General features: G+C 46.8%; 1 protein-coding gene across 1 annotated transcript in view; it reads left to right on the top strand.

The window, feature by feature from the left end:
* The window catches only part of usp6nl (USP6 N-terminal like), a 53,043-nt gene continuing 29,902 nt past the window's right edge, over positions 1–23,141 (top strand). The window contains exons 1-2 of the mRNA XM_086146542.1: positions 1–312; positions 10,723–10,829. Coding sequence (XP_086002668.1) covers positions 10,826–10,829 — 4 coding nt within the window. The 5' untranslated portion in view covers positions 1–312; positions 10,723–10,825. The remainder of the gene's footprint in view (positions 313–10,722; positions 10,830–23,141) is intronic.

Below are 23,141 nucleotides of genomic sequence, written 5' to 3'. Positions count from 1 at the left end.
ACCACCGGGGCAGAACCGGCGTGGAGGGGAGGAGGGGAGGCCCCCCCCGCAAATCACGCCAGGTGAACGCGGGCCACCGGTGCGGCGGCGGAGCGTTACTCTTCCTCCTCCTCCGCGCGCACGCGGGGCCCCGCACAGCCCTGCGGGCGGCGCCTCGCTACCTGCGCGCGACTCCACGCAGAGTTTGAGGAGCGCTCCGGACTTCCTGGTCCGGGACTATGGACGTCCTCGGCTCCGGCGCGGCCGGGAAATCACCCGTGGCGATGTGATACCGGAGCCCTACCCTCGTCCCCGCGTCGTATCGAGAGCAAGGTGAGCCCCGACCGCCTATCCCGCCACCCCCGGCCCACCCTGCGTGTGTACGGACGCCACCCGCGCCGGTTGCGGGGTCACTTGTCGAGCCGTTGAAACGCGGCTGTCAGCCGGGACGGTTGCGGTGCTGCGGGCACTGAATGATGGGGCTTGTCCGCACACCCCATCAGCGGCGGCTCCTCAAAAGTCCCGCCGCTCGTATTTCCGGACTTTATCGGGCGCTCTTGTGGAATTATCTGGATTGTTTAGGGGTTTAACGTTCGTGGCGTGAGGAGTTTTTATTATGATAAACTTTGTGCTTATTTGTATTCACCGAGGCCTACCTAGCCAAACCCACCGCTGTTGAGCTAGCAGCGTACGAGGCGGAAGGCTTCCGGCGTCGGCCTTCACAATAAAAGCCGGCTGTACGGGTTTTCGGGATGGGACCGCCTCTGGGCAGCTGGAGTTGTGATTATTTTCCAAATGCCGGTTAATTCATCTCTGAGGTGAAAGTGTGTTTTTGTGTTACCTATTCCCGGGCTGTTGTATAGTTTTTGAAGCGGTTCTGAAATCAAAGTGTTTTCACTGTTAAAAGTCAAAAGTGGTTGCCCGTGTTCAAATAAGCACGTTATCCCGTATTCGTGGCAAAACCCGAGCCTTTCTTGTGTGTGTGCTTTTTTTCAGTTATTTTTTATTAGCGGCGGTTCGTTTCAAAGTCCCTTTCTCAATTGAATTCAATCTCGCTTCACTTCCGGTCCCGTCACGGCTAACGGTAGGTTACTTCACACTTCCGAGCATCCCCCCCCCGGGGCAACCCGCAACCGAATCAATGCGGCCGGAGCGCCAATCAGCGCTCCCGAATCGGCAGGAGTCGCCGGCTCTTAGGCTTCTGATTGGCTGCTGGGCCCTGTCAGTCACCGGAGCTGCGGCTCCTGCGTCGGTTGCTTAAAACAAAATGAATTGAATTGTTCGGTCGTTTCGGTCGAAAAGCTGCTACGGTCGGATTTGAAATATGTTGACCGTCAATTTTGATTTGCCTGTGGGTTCGCTCTGCAAAAATCGTGGGTTGTTTGTCAGCACAGAAGGAGATAGTTTTACCTGTTTTCCGAAAGGTGTGCCAATGTGCTTTACGGAACTTGGCCTCGCCACACTTTCAGAGTAAAAGCCCGTTTAAAGTTTCTTTGCCGCAGTGAGATTGACTCTTCGAATCAACACAATCTCAGTTTAAAGTCGAATAAAACACACGAAGGCGACGTGTGTTCGACACACACACAGAAACTGTCCATGCCTTTGACTGCTTCTGCAAAGAATACATATAATGTCTAAGTTTTAATGGGAAATACCACTTAAAAGCACCTTAAAGGGATGTCAAACTCAATGCGGTGGCTGTTTCTGCAGAATTATCCTGAGGAAAAGCGTGTTTTGAGTTCCCAGGGGTTTTTATTTTGGACGTTTTGACAGGAAATCCTGTATTTCCTGGCTGTGTGCTTGACTTTGGTGTGTGTGTGTGTGTGTTTCTGTGTGTGTGTCTTTCAATCCTCCCTATCCCGCTTCAGGATAAAGCGGCTTAAAGAGGCTTTGCAGTTTGAAAACACAAGGCGTATAGTGGTCAGATTCACACACACACAAACACACATGGTCTGACTAGTCAACTTGTCTTTTCCTGCCAATGTGCCAATTGTTTACAAAATCACAGGGAGCCGCAAGGAGCCGTGACGGTCACGGTTTGCTAGCTCGACAGGAGAAGTAGGTGGTGGAAAAGGGCAGAATCCATTGTAAAATGAGAAACAGACTGCAGAAAATCACCTTAAAGCTGTTTGTGTGTTAAATGCTACAAGGTGTTGGGGAACCAAACATTTCTGGTTCGATTCCAGACTCCTCCTCGTGTGTCGAGGTGTTGTTGAGCAAGACGCTGGACCCCTGACTGCTCACGGTCAAATGCAGAGATGGAATTTCCCCACGAGGGATTAATAAAGTATAAAGTTTAGGAAGTGGAAGTGCAAGGCGCTGATAGCTACGTCTACCCGAGCGAAGCCAGATCGTCAGTGATTTTGATCAGTCTGCACTTAAACGTTTGACAAATTGTGATTTGAACACCAGAGGACTTTTTTTTTTTTTTTATACACCAGAATGCATTGATGGCAAACCTGAAAAATAACACTTTGGCGTCACACTCGCCACTTTCCCAGGAACTAGTCTGTTCCTTCGTATACTGGGACAGCAGAGCAACCATGGACCGTGAACCGCAGAAGCATTTTAGTTCCTACTCCAAGCCACATTATGCTCTTTTAAAAACTGCTTGGTGATTGGTCGAAACTAACAAGACATGCCTTTTACTGGCGTGCGGAGAATTATCTATTCAAAAATGTGTCAAGATGCTAAATCGGACAATTCGGTATCGATGCAGTTAAGTCACACAATCGAGTTTGAAATTGAAATTAAAACAAGTTTGATTATTCTATTTTATTCTATGCTTAGTTGTGTTTGTGTATTTTTTAACCTTACTGTTACCTTTATGTTGTCCATTATTATCCCCGATGTTGTTGTTGCTGCTGCTATCTATTTATTCATGGATGTCTTGCTATCTTCTGTCTCACTATATTCATATTTATTTTACTTTTTTATATTTTGACATAACTGTTACACTTCTGTGACAAAGGAATTGGTACTTTGGTGACTGTTCAAAACGAATTCTTTGGTAATGTCGTTAATATGAGGAAGCACATTAGCCGATGGAACGCTGAGCTAATGTTAGCCTCAGCTATCAACTAAAAGAAAACTAGTGAGCCAGCCTAACCGTATCGAAGGACTTAAGGCCGTGTAGCGTCGTCAAGAATGCCGTTTTCCTCCAGCAGATTAAGACCCGCTTCTGTCCGAAAGCGTCGTCTTGCCCAAATGTCCCGCTTTGTGTGGCGTTTTCATTTGTCGTCAACCGAAAACCAAGGCAGCACCGCCCCCTCCTTGTCGCCTGGATATCAATGAATAGCGTCCGTTCAACCCGATTCCAACATCCAACCAACGTTGGTGCTCAGCTAAGAACATTTTCATGAGTGATTTTGACATTTTTCCGCCGGTTTCCTCTTCAGTATTGTCAGGTTTCCTCCGGCGTCCCAATCACTCCTCTTATTTCGGTAATATTTATTTGTTGATTGCCAGTTTCATTCCCGGCTTCGCTTCAGGCATCCCCGGAATTAAACGTCAATCTGTTTTAGATAAAAGTGTGTGTGTGTGTGTGTGTGTGTGTGTGTGTGTGTGCGTGTGTGTGCGGCCGGGCAACAGGAAAGGAAATGGAAAAATCCCCCTCCGTGGTCAGGGGTCAACGGCCACAAATGAGTGAATCTTCTCCCGTCGCAGGGATGATCCCCGGCCTCGGCCCGGGGCTCTCCTCCTGAAAGGACACTTTATTTGACCCATTCACAAAACTCACCAGCGGCCGTTGTCCCGGTAACACGGCAACAGTAGTTACTTGTGTGAGTGTGTGTGTGTGTGTTGATATTGAACAGACCATTTCAGCACCGTAAAAGTCAAACGTCTCAGGCCGGACACGTGCAAGGATTAAATTCCAGAAACCGGATTAAAGTGGGAAAGCTGGCAGAACAGCGCTGATTTTCTTTCTTTTTTTTTTATTTGGACTCCAGTGTTTACATCAGCAACTTGAATAATCTGCTCAGTCCATCAAATCTGATAGCTTAATTTTGCGCGCGTGCGTGTGTGTGTGTGTGTGTGTACTTTTGAGCAGCGAGCCGACACGGATCGGGGCAGACGGTCGACAAGGGGACGGAGTGGCGGGATGAAAACTGAAATGGCATGGCGTCCGGTTGCCACGGAGACGCTGTCAAGAGCGCGGCGACTTGTGTTCAATAAGAGGAAGCGAAGGGAGCGAGCGGTTCACGCTAGGGTGTCGCGGCGAGAAGGTTCCTGGTTCGATTTTGGTGGTCACACTGGGTTCTCCGTAGACCCAGGTTCTCCTTGTTCTCAGTCTTCAGTCCAGAACCAATCAGCAGGCTCAGAGGGAGGTCCACATGTCAGGGCTGTACGTCAACAGATGACAACAGGAAGAGAGAAACGGGGGGTGAACTTTCTATTTTAAACCTACGCCCCGGGCTCAGACCGCCATCGATATGTCTGCCGTCATGAAGAACTTCATGATCCGCGGCGGATCATGTGACGCGGGCTGGAGCATCTCCAGCTCCAGAGCTGTGTGCCGACCACCATCTCCTGTTTCTACGACTGTCAGATTTTAGATTTTCACTATTAACTTTTTAGGCGGATGATGATAATGTTGGTGGAAAAGGTGGTGTGTGTGTGTGTCCGTGTGTGTGTGTGTGTGTGCTGCAGGAAATGGAGGAAACTCTCGCTGAGAATCTCGGATCAGCTTTTCTTGTTTCACAAAACCGAGATAAGCAGCTTCTCCATTGTGTCGGTTAATTTCCGACGCATTTCAGATTACCTTATAGGTACGATATCATGAAATAGCTCAGTATTTTCTGTCACTCGTTAAAGAAAGTGAAACCCAAATATTATATAGACTCATTACACATACAGTGAAATATTTCATGTGTTTATTGATTGAAATGTTGATGATTATAGCTTACATATAATGAAAACCCTAAATTCTGTGTCTTAGAAAGTTAAGATATTGCACAAGGTTAATATAAAAAGGATTTTTCAAACACAATGCCAGGGTTATGAAAAGAATGTCCATTTTATGCACTCAGTACTTAGTCATGCCTCCTGAAGCATGAATCACTGCGTGGCATGGAGGTGACCAGCTTGCGGCACTGCTCCCGTGGAACGGAAGCCCAGGTTGCTTCAGTAGCGGCCTTCAGATCAGCGACATTTTTGGGTCCGATGTATCTCATGTTCCTCTTGACAATAGTTCAAGTCAAGCCAGTTGGCCGGCCAGTCGAACTCGGTATCTCCACGATCATCGAACCAATCTTCGGTACTTTTGGCGGTGTTGACAGGTGCCAAATCAGCATCTCCGTAAAGCTAGTCTTTTTTTTTTTTCTCCACAGCTGGGGCAAGACGTTTCTGTCATTGTCTGGTTCAGGAGCGCCTGGACCACCACATTTGTCGCCCATGTCTAGGATCGGTGTTTGTGTAGCGGTCTTTTTACGCGCCCCTAAATTCTTGAATGGATTTTGACAATCCTCTCAAAGCTGCAGTTATCCCTTTTCCTCGTGCGCCTCCTACCGCACTTTTTCCTTCCCCTCAACTATTTATGAGGCGTCTTGGATACAGCTTTCTGTGAACCGCCAGCTTCTTTAGCTTACCCTCTTAGTGGAGGGTGTCAGTGTCACTGTCTTCTGGACATCTGTCAAGTCAGCAGTGCCTACATGATCATGTAGCCTACTGACCCAGACCAAGAGGCCATTGAAAGTTTGGAGTTAATTAGCCGTTTGGGGTGCGTCTTCATTATCTGTAAGCCATTTTTGACGTGTACCCGCCTGCTAAAAGCACCGCTCACGTCACATGTCCCGGGTCCTGGAATGCATACATGTAGCATCTAAGCCTAGCTCAAAAACAAACAAACATTGGCTACAGTGTGTGAATCCCAGGAGCCGATTGGTCCAAAACTACCCATGTGACAATCATGAAGCGGGTCATTGGGCGAAGGATGCTAACAGAAGCCGCTCCCACTCACAAGTTTCATTTCTCTTCGCTCTGTTGTGAACAGTTTGGAAACAGTCTGTGTGTGTCGTTCACCGTGCCCTCTTGCAGTAATACCTCTTGGCCAATGGGTGAGGCTAGTTTCGCTGCTGTTCCCATGGCAACATGAGGAAGCGGCCAACATGCAAAGTCCTCAGGTCGTTTCCTTTGTAAACAGCGAGACAACTCTTGGAAGTATTCTATGCGAATCTTCAGATTCTCTACATGCGGGGGGAAAGAACGGACAGCATTTAAATGCAGCGCAGCAATAATTAGCAGACTTCCCGCGGCGGGCAGCTCATCCGTCCACCCACGCTAACCCGCCCGCCCGCCCGCCCGCACACCACTGCCGTCACCCGCCGCTGCCGGCCAGGCAACAGAAACGGAGATCTTTCACTTCCCCGTTGATCCCCGCTGGTTCGGGCCATCGCGCTCTCTTTTAATGCCCCTGGCTTCAGAGTGACAACACACAATTAACCAGCTGCTGAGCCACTCTACTGCGTGTGTGTGTGTGTGTGTGTGTGTCAGATGCTGCTCCTAATGCCCAACATATTCACCCGTGTTCAGCCAATCAGCCAATCCGCGGCCGAGGGTGTTTACCGCAGCGTCTGCCGCCCAGCCGAGCTGAGGTCGTATGGTTTCTGTTTTACACGCCCTCATGGCCGCCGCCTGGGCCTGGCCCGCCGCCCGGCCCGACAAGCCTGCAAACCAGAGCGGCCTTTGGTGTGGTTCCACATGTGGACGCGGCCACGGGCTCGTTTCGAAGCCGGCGCCGAGCAAGCCGGTCCCGCCAACTCTCCGCACCGGGCCCGTCGGGCAGGCGCAAGACCGGAACGCGGCGATTCCCCAACACAGGAAGGTCTCGCGGAAGTGTTCGGTCCAGCGTTTGGTGGAACTCCGATGCCACTTCCATCATGAGATACTTCTCGCTGCATGCCCAACGCCGATTTTAAAAACTATTGCGGTCACTTGTCAGCGGTTTCTTGCGATGATAAAGGACAGAAGCGGCGGGAAACGGGCCGACGAAGACGTCCAAGTCCCTCTGGCCTGCACCGCCTCAGACGGGTTTCCAAGGCTGGCAGAGGAACGTCAACATATTGGCTAAAATAAGTACAGTCAGCTAACGGCGGGGTTCCTGTCACGGTGAAAACTACTTTAAAGTCCATGGTTATTATTCTCACCATGCAGAACATGATCACTGAGGGAACGTCGCACTTTATGTTGTCCACGTCTTCATTTTTTTTTTTTTTTTTTTTTTTTGGCTACGGAACTTCATGCCGCCAAAACTCTTAGCCCCGTCACATCGGACCGATCAGGTGTAGAAAATGGATGGACTTTTCCTTGTGTTATTTGTTATTAATCTTTTTCATCAACCGTGTCGAAGGCACTGCTCGGAATAAAAAAAAAATAATTTTTTTTGGATGTTATCGGTATGTTTTTACCATAAATTCTGGACTATAGAGCGCAACTTTATATAGGCCGCAAGGAAATTGTACATAATTATGCCGCATCTCATTAAACATGAGATATTAACGTTACAGGAAAGGTTTTTTTGGAAAATTTTCAATTTAATAAATGATGGGAACATCTACAACTACCGGTACATAACGCAATTTTTTTTTTTTTTTTCAGAACAGATGCCAAACTTGTGTGCAGCAGCTCTGTTTCTGTCTTCGACAGCCAAACTGATCGCTTTAAATTTGAACGCCGCATCAAATGCATTTCCGCGTGTCTTTTTCGTGATGAATAAGCACAATATGGCTGATCCGAAGAATTATTGTAAATGCGAGTGGGTTTGCCGAAACGTTCTGCGTAAATATCTCGTAACAACGTGGACTCCTGCAGCTCATAGACAAGTACAGCCTATATATGTACACATTTATTTATTTTTCGCCGCTGCAGCTTATACTCAAGTGCGCACAATAGTCAAATCTAAGTCAAAATTATGGTGATATTGGAATTGTCTAATGCAAAGTATAATCATTGTATTCAGATGAAATATTGTGAAGTGAGCGCTGACACGGAAGAGGTAGATCCTCTTTATGCCATCAACAACCCGCAATCCTTGGCGAGGTTCGCTTCCAATGCTCACAGTACTCAGTTCCTCCGTCCTCAGGTGAGGACGTTTGTTTTTTTTTTTTTTTTTTTTAAGGTTTTGTGATTGTCTGACACGTCACGCAAACCCCAAAAGTCAATGGACGCTGGTCCGATTCGTTCCTCATATCCAAGCAAAAAACAGGATGTAGCCTTTACACTTCCTTTATCTGTTTATTTTAGTCATTTTTATTTTTTTCTTTAAACATTCGCCCGGCTCTCCTTTTAAACAGAGAACCGCGTCCCGTATCTGCGTTTAGCGCTTTTCTCCAACGTCGTCCGGCGGGAACCCGGGGGGAGAGAACCCAGAACAAGGAAGCGGATGAATGACGCAACGAAAGTAAACACAGCTTCGAGCCGCTTCGGAAAAGAACAACAGGTCGGATGTCTGTGTGATTGACGGATGACCTGTCCAGATTAAGCCCCGCCTCTCGCGTTTCCTTTTTTTTTTTTTTTTTTTTTTTTTGTTCCAGCAAAGCATTTTCTTTTTAATATGCTCAACTAGAAAGCACCTGTTAGATGAGAGAAGCCAAGTAGTACCTCCTTCATCATCTGTTCCCTCCCACATTATCCTCCTCCTCAAACATGACCCTCCACCCCCTTCCAACATTCATCCCCCGTGAACTAAACTCCTCGGCGGTTTGTGTCCCGAGGCGGACATATGGCGGGATTTAATCTCAGGCCTCCGAGCTAAGACCGTCTGCCCTCGGATCTCACTTCCTGTCTCACACAATCTGCTGCCTCCCGCCGAGGGGGGGAAGCGTCACGCGGGGGGGGTCGGGTCGCCCGGTCCGGGGCCCGCCGCCGCCGCCGCCGCCGAGCAGACCGCGCCCACCGGAGTCTCTCCGGCGGAAGGGAAACTTAAAAGCAGTTTTTTTTTGAGGAAGAGAGATTAGCTTCCCGGATCGTTGCGGTTTCAGAGCGGCGCGCAGTGTTCTGACTTCAAAAGGCGACGGTTTGAGTTCTCTTCGCCGTGACGGGACGAACCATTAGAGCTGCCCGCAGGGGGAGGTTCAGGTAGCAAAGACCTCGGACGTGTTCAACCTATTTCTCCTTTTTTTTTTTTTTTTTTGTCCTGAAACACTCAGAGTTTGATATCAAAAGGCCGCTTTATTTTCTTGTCAGGGGGAAAAAAAAAAAAAAAAACAACAACCTGACAACCTTCCTGTGAGAGTGATCCTCAGTGCCGGACCAACACAAAAAAAAAAAAAAAAAAAAAATCGTTGTTTATGTATTAAATATCAGAGGTCCAGATGAATAGAAAGAATTAAGAAGACAGGAAAAACACAACAGGAGAATATAAACCGGGTAAATAAAGTATGTACTGTAAAATTAGCCGCTACCCTGTGGCGTAAACAATGATATGGCTAATTTATGTATTAAGTACCCTCGTCACATATGACCAATGAAATTACCGTTAAATTCTGAGGCAGGAGAAGACGATTTTAATGTTTTTTAAAACACAGGAGGAAGACCGAGATAGCGGTCAGCTGGAGTAGGACAAAGCAGGGTTAGAAAATGCATGAACTTTTACTTATTTATTATTCATCTTTTTCATCAGCCGTGTTACAGACACTGGGGAAAATAAGCATTTCCAGTATGTATTTGTAGATGTTATTGGTATGTATTTAATTAAAAGTTATGTTTCTATGTAAATATCTCATGTTACAACGTGGACAGCCGCGGCTTAAAAGTGTGGCCTATATATGTACATATATGTATTTTTAGCTGGTGCGGCTTATATTCTGGTGCACTCAATAGTCCGAAAATGACTGAGTGGGTGTGTGTGTGTGTGTGTGTGTTCACAACTAAAAATACAGATAGAGAGACAAAATGTGAATTGACACCCTGCTTAAAAAAAAAGGATGCACTGGAAAACGATTATGTTGTGGGAACAAGATAATTGTTTTGCGTGAACCGATTCATTCTGTCAGACGATGCATTTAATGGACCACGCAGACAAAAATTACTGTTTTTTTTTTTTTCTTGCGTTTGCGAAGAGATGATTTAATTTTTTCCCATCCATTTGCTAATTGTCCCCCTGATGATAATCAAAATTGATCAATCTCTGAAATCGATTTTTTTTCCTCCTTCAAAACTGTCCACATGGGAGAGATCAGCTCAAACCTGATCTCCGCCGGCCTCCGGTCGTCCCGTGCACGCTCTTGTGTTTTTCCCCGCTGACGTCAAAAGGTCGTGACTATAAAAAGAGACCCGGCGCGCTCTGTCGCCACGTTAAAATGTCACGGCGGCGCTCACACACCCCGGATGAACATCCCCCGCCCTCCGCGGCCTTTCGCCCGGCGCCATATTCGAAGGATCCAGCGCCGCCTCCCTCCCTTCCTCCCGCCGGCCGTGATTTCTGCCGACCCCATCAGATCATCCGGCCTCAGCCGGCGCCGCACTCCTGGCACCGCGGCGGTCGCCCCCCCGCCTCCTCGCCCACTGCTGCTCCTGCAGATCGGATCACCGCTTAGCACAAAACACCATCATCACACACACACACTCCCTACCTGTTTGGAGCCAGTTTTTGCTCATCCAGTTGGAATCTGTGCATCCGACACGCGATCGGAAATTCCTCTGAGAGTTAAATATCGGTTTATATCCACCCGGGCAACATCGGTTGATATTGATCGGTAAGTGATCGATGTGACGCCATGTTTGTTGTCCCCCTTCCTCCTCCAGGTCATGAGTCCCTCCAGGAAACGCCCAGTGGAGAAGAACCTCACCTGTCCAAAGCTGCCCCCGAGTCGGGCCCCGCCCGGCCCCCCCGCCCAGGGCCCCCACCATGAGTAAGTTCCACCACCGTGCGTGTGTGTGTGTCTGTTTGCATGAGTGTGTGTGTTAGTATGCTGCTTTTGACTGTGATTTTGCCTTTTTGAAGTGGTCTGTTTTGGGTGGGAATCTTTATCGGTGTGTGTGTGTGTGCGTGTGCTGACATACACGGCTCATTATCAATAAAAGCTGCAATTTTGTTTTACGTTTTCCACAATTATCGAATTCACGTATTATGGGATGGCCGCCGGCTGCTCGGGGTGACCAGTATCCATGGCGTTGTTGCGATGTCTGCGCCTGCGATTTCCCGTAACGAGTCCGTCTGTCGCCGGGCAGGATTCGGTCCGATCACGTCCGAGGCCAGCGAGTTTTTTTAGCAACGGATGAACTTTTATGACATTTGGTACGGTCCAGATTTAGACCGCGCCACCTCGCAGGGGCGGGGGTTCAGTCCTGGGACTTTCAATGGTCATGTTCCACAGGGACGTGTTACCATGGCTTCATCGGCTTTTGACCGAACCTGTTCTTATCGCATTTTGAGGAAGGCCTTTCATTCCACACCTGCTGCCGCCTCCGTCAACAACCCCAGCTTCCCCCTTTCACACCTGCTGAACTGTAGCGAGTTATCCGTCGCGCTCGTCCATCAACACGCCGCCGGAGTTACGGCATGCACCAAACTGTCAGCGCTCGGACAACTTCCTGTCGTTATTTCTCGTGTTATGATTCTCGCCAAGTCATTCAGGGTAATAGTGTTCAAATTGTACTTTGCTTCTGTCTTTTTTTTTTTTTTTTTCTAACATCCATCCGTCATCTGTAACGCTAACCAAGCTAACAAGCTAGCCTAGCTAACTCAGGGCTAAACCAGGGACCTGCTTGCTGTGAGGCTGAAACGCTAACCGCTAACCGCTAACCGCTCTTTTTTTTTTTTTTATCATTCTAGCAAATGTGACGTGTTGTATTTTTCTTGCTTGTTTGTGTTGTATTGTTTTTGTGCCGCTCCTTTTTTTTTTTTATTCCCCAAGCCCCCATTTCTTCGCACCCACAGAGACTCCCAGGTAGTTTTCCTCATTTAAAACTAATTTCCCAGTCGCGCTGGAGTTCATCCTCCACTTCCCCGACCGACCGCGCCGTGATTAATGACCTTCCGGAGAACTAACCGTCCCGCCGGTTGTTTTTTCGGTCAGACTGCCGTAACAAGCGCCACCCCAGCAGATGAACAGGGCCTCACTTCACAGAAATCCACCGCTGCAGCTCCTTCCTCCTCCTCCTCCTCCCTCCTGTGATGGAGGGGTGGTGCAGAGGAGCGAGTGCTGCAGCCCTCTCCACACCATCACTCATCTCTGACAGCGCAGTGCATGATGGGAGGGCAAATGTAGTGGGATATACACTTCATCAACTCATTGTGTGTGTGTGTGTGTGTGTGCCTTGCACTTTCTGAGTGTGAGTCAGCCAGTGATCTGACTGACTGCAGCACTTTGGTTGTAATGACTCGAACATGCATGTGTGTGAACACACACACACTGCACCATGAGAGTTAATCACTCTCCCTGTGTGTGTGTGTGTGTGTGTGTGTGTGGAGGGGTGGGAGGGTTGAGATTAAATTCCTGAATCTTGGAATAATTTCAACAGAAAGCCCATAACGCACATCCCGACAGGCCGAGGCGTGCACTTCTTTGTCAGCATCAATTGCGGGTCTAGATCTTATTATTTCTGCCACGTTATTATTCATTTCTTAGTTTACAGCGGCTCATTTTTCTCTGATTAAATAAATGCTTTTTTTTTTCAGAATTTTAAAACACAGTTATATGTCGTATGCGAGGGATAGTCTGCAACCCTCGGTCAAATAATTGAATTACGATTGAATACGATTACACTTTATATTAGGCAATTTCAATATTAAGTGCGGCAGTAAGGCGAGGGTGGAAACAGTCTTTTTTCAAATCCACTGGTGTCGAATATTTATTTGTTTTGAAAGAAAGAGTCATTTTATCTTCCCCTCTCGGGAGCATCTTGTCAATTTTCAAGCGATTACCAGCGCTAGCTTTTGCTTGTTAGCAGTAATTTAGCCGAACCCGTGTCTTTCTACGCTAATCGAAGCTCCGCCCCCTCTGGTCAGTTTTCATTTTCTAAACCAAGAAGAAGCTCGGAAATTGAGATTTAAAAAAAAATAAAAAAATAAGAGAGTGAGGGGGTTACAAAATCGTCAAGAAATCCTGGAACCGTTTCTCCTTCAGCTGGAAGTCGGGCTTCAGAGGAGGCATCCTGGACGTGTCCTCCTCCTCCTCCTCCTCCTCCTCCTTCTTCTTCCTCCTGGCGTCCGTCTCTGATAAGGGAGGCGGCGGTATTTCCGTCGGGCCGGAGCCTTTTTAACCCCTTCCGGCCGGCCGCGCTCCGGGGCAACCGCTTGGGCCGGGTTACCACGGCAACCACAGCATGCAGGCCGGCGATTGGATTGCAGCTGAAGCGCTGAGAGGTTTAACCAGATTACCGCGTGTGCGTGCGTGCGTGTGCGTGTCACGCCAGGTTAGGCGGTGGATCCGATCGATCGATTGATCGGCTGAGAAGGACAGATGAAAACGGGGGGTTATGGTGATAGATGAGTCCTCCCAGTCACTTTTAATAAATGAAGTACTGGATAACTCATTAACCGACTGAGTACCTCATTAAAAGAGTAATTAGGTTACTCACTAACCCAGCTCAGCACACAGTAATCAAGTATTCTGAATATATTATAATATAATTACATTTTAGGTCCAAACTATGAGTTCCCTAAGTATCTAATTAAATAAATTGCCAACTAGGAAAGTAGATAAAAGGAAAAAAAAAGGGAAATAACCATGAACTTTTTTTAAATTGTTTTTTACAAGTTGTAAACATTTGCAAATGTGTGTATTTATTATTAACCGTCCATATAATTTGTATAGTACTCTTGTATAGTGTTTTAGCCGTGATCCTTTTAGTAGTAGTTCCTCGAGTTCACCCACATCCTTCTACAGTGCCGTGTCCTGAGGGGACACACACACACACACACACACACACACACCAGGTCGCAGGTTGTTGTCTGGGTGTGTCCCAAGTGTGTGTCTGATGCCATTGAACATTTTTTTGTTCCAGTTTTATGCCTGCCTTAGATGAAAAGGAGCTGGGTCGAGAGTGTTGACAACCGGGGATCATTACCTTAATTAACCCCCCCCAACAGACACACACACACACACACACACACACACACACGGGTCTCTCAGACAGGGCTAATGAGTGTCTTTAGAAACCGAAGATTTACCGTGCACCGCCTGACTTCCATGGGAGACGTACGACAACATTTGCGACATCGCATCATGTGACCTGGAGCGGGGTCACATGACCATCAGTAAATATCGGTGATCGGAACCAATATTCAATTGAGTTATTCGGTTCATCAATATGCCATCTGTCCAATGAGTCGATGCCCGATTCCTCCAGTCATTAATCTATTAAGAGACCCGACAGAGTACACAAGAAGGGTGTGTGTGTGTGTGTGTGTGTGTGTGTGTGTGTCACAACAGTTAGCTGCAATTAAACACACACACATACGGGTGGCCTGCAGGGATGTGGTGTGAAAGGAAGGCGTAGTCTCATCTGGCCTCCAGCTGCTGGAGGTCGTCGTCCTACCGCCACCAGTGGGCTTAAGGATGGGTGTGTGGTGTTTTACGTAGAAACACACACACACACACACCCCTGGAATCACACAGCTGAAGTTCCCCAGAATGTTTGGGTTAATGACAGCCGGTGGCTTTTTAAACTTTTGCGGTCCTTAGGGTCCAGACAGCCCCCTCTGTCCCCCCCGTCTCTTAGACCTGGCGATGGCGGTGCATCAGATGTGTGAGAATGAGAGCTGACAGCGCCGTCCCTCCACGCTCCCCCACCCCACCCCCAACCGCCTGTCAATCTTCTCAGTGACAGGCTTTTTTTTTTTTTTTTTTTTTTTAAAAAGAAAGAAAAAACGGCGCCTGGATGATGAAAATAGCCTCCTATTAATGAGGCGCCGTCCCCCAGGCTCGGGTACGGAACGTACCACCCACCGAGCCGGGCGGGGGGGGGGGGGTCACATGATCACTAAACTTCCTCACCTAACTTGGTTCACAATCTCACTAACCTCTCCAAACCTTTATTTTTGTGTAAACATAAAGAATTGGTGACTGGATAGTTCAAACAAACCCAGTGTGTAACCGTGGCGATGATGCGTGGACGTCGGGATCTCGCATCTCACCAACTTCCATCCTCCTGTTCCGCCACAGAGGAGCTGGTATTACAGCTTTTAACAATGACAGCAGCCAGACAAACAGCTCAGGGCTTAAAAACCAACAGAACGGAGACGAAGTGTGCGCAAACACAATCCTCCACAGCCGCAGGAGATTTCTTCTTTTTTTTTTTTTTTTTTCCCCGGCGTCCTCATTCCCGCTGCGGTCACGGCCCGAGGCCCGGCAGCCTGTTATTACGAGACGTTTTTCACGTTGCCGGAAATGATACGTGTTTCGGCAGCAATTCAAAGCATCCGACGTCCCGCGTGCCGGATTCCTGCACATCGCAGGCGGTACTTGAAGACTATTAAGCTATTTTTTTTTTTTTTTTTTTTTTTTTTTTTTCTCCAACACGCCCCCTGAGGGGACATTGATGTTAGTTCTGTTGCTCCAGTCAGACGCATGACCCCAGGATAATTGGTTGAAGGATACTTTGTGTGTGTGTGAGTGTGTGTGTGTGTGTGTGTGTGTGCGCGCGCACCATTACAGAAGGGTTTCTCGTCTCCTCAAAACACCCCGAAGCTCCAGGCCCGGGCCTCAGGTTGATGATCTAGTCCATCCTCCTCGTGTCGTTTCTTGACTCTGAGGATTTTTTATTTTTTTTTTTTTTGATCCTTTTAAGGATAAAATAAGATGAAATAATTTATTGTCACAACAGTGCATCAATAACCATATATATAAATATAAAATAGAAGAGACAAAATCGGCAAGGAAAAAAAATAGATAACAGGATGGGGGACATAAAGGGAAAAATTGGACAAGGATTTAAAAAACAAAAAAAAAGAGATTAACAATAAATAACAACAATAAAAAAAAAAAAAAAAGCATTAACATTAAAAAATGTTAAACATTTCATGGACCTCTGTACTTTCCCGACGCACGGGGGTCGAGCGTCCGGCCTCGACATGGTGTGTTTTATAGCAGAATAATCCTGATCAGCAGGGGTTTTCTCCAACTCGGCTCCTCTGACTGTCAGATCCCCTGGTTTCCTGAGCCGTCCGCTCGCCAGAGCCTCCAACCTGCGGAAATATGTGGTTTCTGTGCCAGTTTAGAGGAATGTGGTTCCTCCGGTCCCCCCCCCCCCCGCCACCCTCCTCCACTAAAGTGATGCTACCCTGTAGTGTTTTTGGTTGCAGCCTGTGTGTGTGTGTGTGTGTGTGTGTTATCAGAGGAGCTGATGTGTGTGTGTGTGTGTGCAGGAAGGAAGCCTCGCTGGATTATGATTACATCTCCCGTACAGTAAACAGGGCGGGGGGGGACCTCAGGGTTCGGGATGTCAAGGCAAACACAAGCTAGCCGTTCGACGCTAAGGCGATAAGTGAAGAGCCTAATGATGCGTTTCCTGTTTGCGTTCACGATTGTTAAGATTCGGGGAATCAAAGGTTTTCGTCCAATAATCTCGACTCTGTCGCTTTCTTTCATCTTGTCACTCTTTCATCCTGTTATCTTATCAGTATCACCCGATCACGATCATCCTAGCACTCCGACATCCTGTCACGATCGTCCAGTTGCTCTCCTGTCACTCTGTCATCCTGCACTTCAAACATCCTGATCACTTTCATCCTTTCATTCTATCCCGTCATCACTTTCATCCGATCACTCTTTCATCCCGCACTTCAATCATCCTGATCACTTTCATCCTTTCACTTTCATCCTATCACTATCATCCGGTCACACTATAATCCTGTACTTCCATCATCCAATCACATTCATCTGGTCACGAGCAGAACACAATTTATTTATGACATTTGTAATTGCAGGTAAAAAAAATGGTCTTTCAAAAATATGGTCTTTTTACATTTTTTTTTTTAAATATTTTTTATATTATTATAATTTTTTTTTTAAATTTATTTTGTTTTGTTTACTTTTGGTCAATTTCTAATTCTGTGCTGCTGTCCAGATAATTTCAGATTTATTTTTATCTTTTCCAAGATAACAGCAAATATCATATCAATATTTTCTAAAATTTTCAAGATAATGTAAATAGAAAAATCATTGCTTCTTTGTTTTTTAACAATTCAATTCAGGCCAGCAGTGACACTCAGGAGTGATGCCTTTTGCAGTCAGTGAGGCAACTTGAACGCACACACACACACACACACACACACACACACACACACACACACACACACACACACACACACACACACACACACACGTATAGCGACAAACGTCTGACTGCCCATCAGCCCGAGATAAACGACACACTCCTTATCGAGCAGCTTCAAGGAGCACACAGCTGATCGACCGTGTGGTGTGTGTTTGTGTGTGTGTGTGTGTGTGTTTGTGTGTGTGTGTGTGTGTGTGTGTGTGTGTGTGTGTGTGTGTGTGTGTGTGTGTGTGTGTGTGTGTGTGTGTGTGTGTGCTTGCATGTGCATGTGTTTGTCTGTGCATCATGTTCCCGCACTCTTCTCAGCCCCTGTCGTTTCCCCCCTGCTGGCCCTTTCATACGGTTTGACCCAAAAGCACAATGACGCACACGCACACACGCACACACACACGCACACACACACACACACACACATACGCACTTAGCAGACGGATAAAGTCCACAGTAGGATGGCAACGCAGGTAAAATGCACCTTGAGCTCCAGTGTGTCCTTATTGGCCAACTCTGATCATGTGATCTTTGTTTACATGTCCAAGTGCTGCTATAATATTATCAAAAGACTTGTTTCAGTCGTGTTTTTCCTGGGCAAATTGTGTTTGGGATCCGAAAAATCAGGCCATTGTGTTTTAAAGAAAAGGTTAAGGGGGGGGGGGGGGGAAACATCAAGTGTCAAAGACTTTTCCTGGCAACTGACTCCCCGCGAAGGTCACCGAGGGCCGGGGAATGATTGGCTGGAGAACCGCGCTTCAAACAGGAAGTTGGTGGGAGGTGGGGGGGGGGGGGGGGGCAGGAAGTGCAAGGCAGAACGGCGATGTTGTTCCAGAGTATTTTCTTTCCTGTTCGTTCCCATTCCCTTCGCTCAGCGAGGACGGGTGGGCATTCTGGGACCCTCCACACACACACACACACACACACACACTGTCTAAACTGTGTTCTGTCAACCTGCTGAGTCAGACCGTTTTAGGCGGAAAACTTTAGACGTTGAGTCCTTTTAGTGTTATAATTCTTTACTTTTTAAAAATGCAGTGGTTTCCGTTGCATATGTGCGTGCGTGTGCGAGCAAGTGTGTCTGGTTGGTTATGATGGACTTATATCAGTATTAATGCTTTATATAAGTTTGGAAATGAATAGAAATCCGGCTCCTCTGTTGAAAAAGATAAAAAGTAAAATAAAAAAAAAATTAAAAAAAAATAGGTTATTTTAGTTTTTTTTTGTTTTTTTTTATATAAAAAAATAAAACAAAAAGTAATGATAATGATTCAGGGCTATTAGTGTGTATCCTCTGCATCCAGGAGTGTGTGTGGGGGGGGTCGAAAACAATGAAATTAGGCATTTTTTGAAGCATTTTTTATTTTTATTATTATAATAAGTAAAGAGAATTATTCATAATAACACATTTGTTTGTGTCTGCAAGCCACATCCAGGAGAGTGTATGCGTGTGTTGTGTGTTTGCGTGCACAGTTTGTACGTACATACGTGTGTTCACAGTACATGCATGAGTGAGTGTGTCTACGGTGGTTATAATGCATTTTATGAAAGTACAATCCAAGTTTAGAAATTGATAGAAATGCTATGCTACTGATGAAAAAAGGGTAAAATGAGGAAATTAGATAAATACGAAAAAAGGATTTAATTAGGTTATTTTCATTTCATAATTATAATAATAATAATGATACTCAATAATAAGGGGCAGTGTGTACCAACCACATTCAAGAGGGTGTGTGCGCGTGCGTGCGTGTGTGTGTGTGAAAATAGGTTATTAAAGAAGGTTTTTCTCTTAATCATATTTCTAATGAGTATAATAAAAATAGTAATAATAATTCAGGGCAATTTATGTATAAATCAGAAGCTGTTGATGTTTGGTGCCATAAAAGGTTTTAACAGTCAGCCAATCCCGATGCCCAAAGGCACGGCAGTCTTCCTCACTTTATGGCCCCCCGTCAGCCATCACCACCATAATGGTGTCTATTACTCTGTAACGACGTCATAATCATTAACCCCGGAGGTTTTCTATCCTCGTCTAACCGACAGGAGGGGGGTCAACGTCCTGCAGTGACCCCCACACACCCATTCATATGTGTTACCAATTTCATTGGTAAACAGTCAGATCACGCCGCCGTCCCCCTGGCGGCTCTCCTCCATTCCTGGTTTATTGGGGTTTATCAAACAAGAACAAGAAGAAGAGGTGGAGTGCGTGTTCGGAAGCAGAGAGAGAGGAGGAAGGGAAAGAGTCTGGGACTGAGAGTAGGGACTTTGAATGTTGGGACTATGACAGGAAAAGGTAGAGAGCTGGTCGACATGATGCAGAGAAGGAAGGTGGATATACTGTGTGTCCAGGAGACCAGGTGGAAAGGTAGTAAGGCTAGAAGCTTAGGAGCAGGCTTTAAGTTGTACTATTATGGTACTGACAAGAAGAGAAATGGAGTAGGAGTTATCTTGAAGGAGGAGTTTGTTAGGAACGTCCTAGAGGTGAAAAGAATGTCAGATAGACTTATGAGTCTGAAACTGGAAATCGAAGGTGTGATGCTCAATGTTGTTAGTGGCTATGCCCCGCAGGTGGGATGTGAATCTGAAGAGAAGGAGAAGTTCTGGAATGAGTTAGATGAAGTGATGCAGAATATTCCCAGAAATGAGAGAGTGGCCATTGGTGCAGACTTCAATGGACATGTCGGTGAAGGCAATAGAGGGGATGAAGAAGTGATGGGCAGATTTGGTATCCAGGATAGGAATGCAGAGGGACAGATGGTGGTAGATTTTGCAAAAAGGATGGAAATGGCTGTAGTGAACACCTTTTTCCAGAAAAAACAGGAACATAGGGTAACTTATAAGAGCGGAGGTAGGAGCACGCAGGTAGACTACATCTTGTATAGACGAGGTAACCTGAAAGAGATTAGTGACTGCAAAGTAGTTGTAGGTGAGAGTGTAGCCAGACAGCATAGGATGGTGGTTTGTAGGATGACTCTGGTGACAAGGAAGATGAAGAGGACAAAGGCAGAGCAGAGGACAAAATGGTGGAAGCTGAAAAGGGAGGAGTGTTGCATGGTTTTCAGGGAGGAGTTGAGAAAGGGTCTGGGTGGTCAGGGTGAGCTTCCAGATGATTGGACAACTACAGCTAGTGTTATCAGGGAGACAGGTAAAAGAGTACTTGGTGTGTCATCTGGAAGGAAAGTAGATAAGGAGACTTGGTGGTGGAATGAGGAAGTGCAGGAGTGTATACAGAGAAAGCGGTTAGCGAAGAAGAAGTGGGATACTGAGAGGACTGAAGAGAACAGACAGGAGTTCAGGGAGGTGCGGCGAAAGGTAAAGATAGAGGTAGCAAAGGCAAAACAAAGGGCTTATGATGACTTGTATGCTCGGTTGGATAGTAAGGAGGGTGAGAATGATCTATACAGGTTGGCGAAACAGAGAGATAAAGATGCAAAGGATGTACAACAGGTCCGGGTGATAAAGGACAGAGAGGGAAATGTATTGACAGATGCTAGAAGAGTGATGGGAAGATGGAAAGAGTACTTTGAAGAACTGATGAATGTGGAAAATGAAAGAGAGGCAAGGGTAGAAGAGGTGACTATTGTAGACCACAAAGTAGCAAAAATTAGTAAAAGTGAAGTGAGGAAGGCATTGAAGAGGATGAAGAGTGGAAAAGCAGTTGGTCCTGATGATATACCTGTGGAGGTGTGGAAGTGTCTAGGAGAGGCAGCGGTAGATTTTCTGACTAGATTATTCAACAGGATCTTAGAGAGTGAGAAGATGCCTGAAGAATGGAGACAAAGTGTGATGGTGCCTATTTTTAAGAATAAAGGGGATGTGCAGAATTGTGGCAACTACAGAGGGATAAAGTTGATGAGCCATACAATGAAGTTATGGGAAAGAGTAGTGGAAACTAGACTGAGAGCAGAAGTCAGCATTTGTGAACAGCAGTATGGCTTCATGCCTAGGAAGAGTACTACAGATGCAGTATTTGCGTTGAGAATGCTAATAGAAAAGTACAGAGAAGGCCAGAGGGAGTTGCACTGCGTTTTTGTAGACCTAGAAAAAGCATATGACAGGGTGCCAAGAGAGGAGCTCTGGTATTGTATGAGGAAGTCTGGAGTGGCAGAGAAGTATGTTGGACTGGTGCAGGACATGTATGCTAGCTGTGAGACACTGGTACGGTGTGCTGTAGGGGTAACAGAGAAGTTCAAGGTGGAGGTGGGACTCCATCAGGGATCAGCACTGAGCCCCTTCTTGTTTGCAATGGTGATGGATAGGCTGACAGATGAGGTTAGACAGGAATCCCCATGGACCATGATGTTTGCGGATGACATTGTGATCTGTAGTGAGAGCAGACAACAGGTAGAGGAAAATCTAGAGAGGTGGAGGTATGCTCTGGAAAGGAGAGGAATGAAAGTGAGTCGCAGCAAGACAGAATATATGTGTGTGAATGAGAGGAACTCGGGTGGAGCGGTGAGGCTACAGGGAATGGAGATCAAGAAGCTGGAGGATTTCAGGTACTTAGGGTCAACAGTCCAAAGCAACGGAGAGTGCGGAAAAGAGGTGAAGAGACGGGTCCAAGCAGGTTGGAATGGGTGGAGAAAAGTGTCAGGGGTACTATGTGATAGAAGACTATCGGCCAGAATAAAAGGAAAGGTGTACAAGACAGTGGTGAGACCAGCGATGATGTATGGACTAGAAACTGTTACAATGACCAAAAGACAGCAGGCAGAACTAGAGGTTGCAGAGATGAAGATGTTGAGGTTCTCTTTGGGAGTGACCAGGATGGATAGGATCAGGAATGAATCTATCAGAGGGACGGCACATGTTCGATGTTTTGGAGAGAAGGTCAGAGAAGCCAGACTGAGATGGTTCGGTCATGTACAGAGAAGAGATAGTGAATATATTGGTAGACGGATGCTGGAATTGGAGCTGCCAGGCAAGAGGTCTCGAGGAAGACCAAAGAGAAGATTTATGGACGTAGTGAGAGAGGATATGAAAGTAGCTGGTGTGAGAGAGGAAGATACAGAGAATAGGGTTAGATGGAGAAAGTTGACTCGCTGTGGCGACCCCTAACGGGAAAAGCCGAAAGAAGAAGAAGAAGAAGAAGAAGATTTTGATTTATCCGCCATCCGTCGTGTGTGTGTAACCCATACATGAAAATGTTATTTCTCCGTGGGGTCATTTATTCATTTATTAACCAGCGAGAGAGACCATCAGGGGTCGTTAGCAGGATGTAAAACTGAGAACACACACATTCTGAGAAGCATCCAAACACACACCCTAACGTCAGGACGTCTGGCTTCTCTGAGCTGCTTTTCCCAGGCTAGGAAAACCTAAAGAGAGCATTGATGATGTTGTGATTGGCCGGGTTTTCCGCTTCGTCGGTGGACACGGTAGCGAATAGAAGGCCAGACGGTTGCCATGGAGACATCGCCGTCGTGTAAACAGGTAATAGTTCCCCTAAGCAACTTTGCTTTAACCATTTTGACCAACAATAATCTAAAATCAGCAGAAAATCTCCCCGTGTCAGATATCTGTTCCCTCCTCCTCCTCGCCATTGACAAGCTCTCAAATTGACCGAGGCAGGTTAAAGAGCAGACGTGGCGTCCGCTGTACAGTGTGGGCGACAGCTGCTGCCAAACCCCCCCTCCCTCCCCCAAACTCCCCGCGGAGGGTCCATCGATCAGCTGTTTGTACGACCCGACCCCGGAGGACGCCGTCAATTCTGGAGCTAGCTTCCGCCCCCGAAAGTGGAAAGTGGCGGAGATTTTTTTTTTTTTTTTTTTTTTGTCCCAAGGATTACATTTTGATGCCTCGGAAGGTCCTTGAGGAGGAGTCGGGGCGGCTCGGAGGACGAGATTTAGTTTTACCTGACAAACAAATCATTTGGAGATGCAGTAGTGGGGATGTACCAGAGAGGGCGGTGTTTCCCCACTCAGCTGTTCCAGGCAGATTTCTAGATAATTATG

Source organism: Fistularia commersonii, chromosome 5, assembly GCF_037954325.1.
Source record: "Fistularia commersonii isolate RoL2024-O1a breed Wild chromosome 5, RoL_Fcom_v1.0, whole genome shotgun sequence".
NCBI lineage: Eukaryota > Metazoa > Chordata > Actinopteri > Syngnathiformes > Fistulariidae > Fistularia > Fistularia commersonii.
The sequence above is the reverse complement of the archived record's forward strand: the minus strand, read 5'-3'. Positions and strand labels throughout refer to the sequence as shown.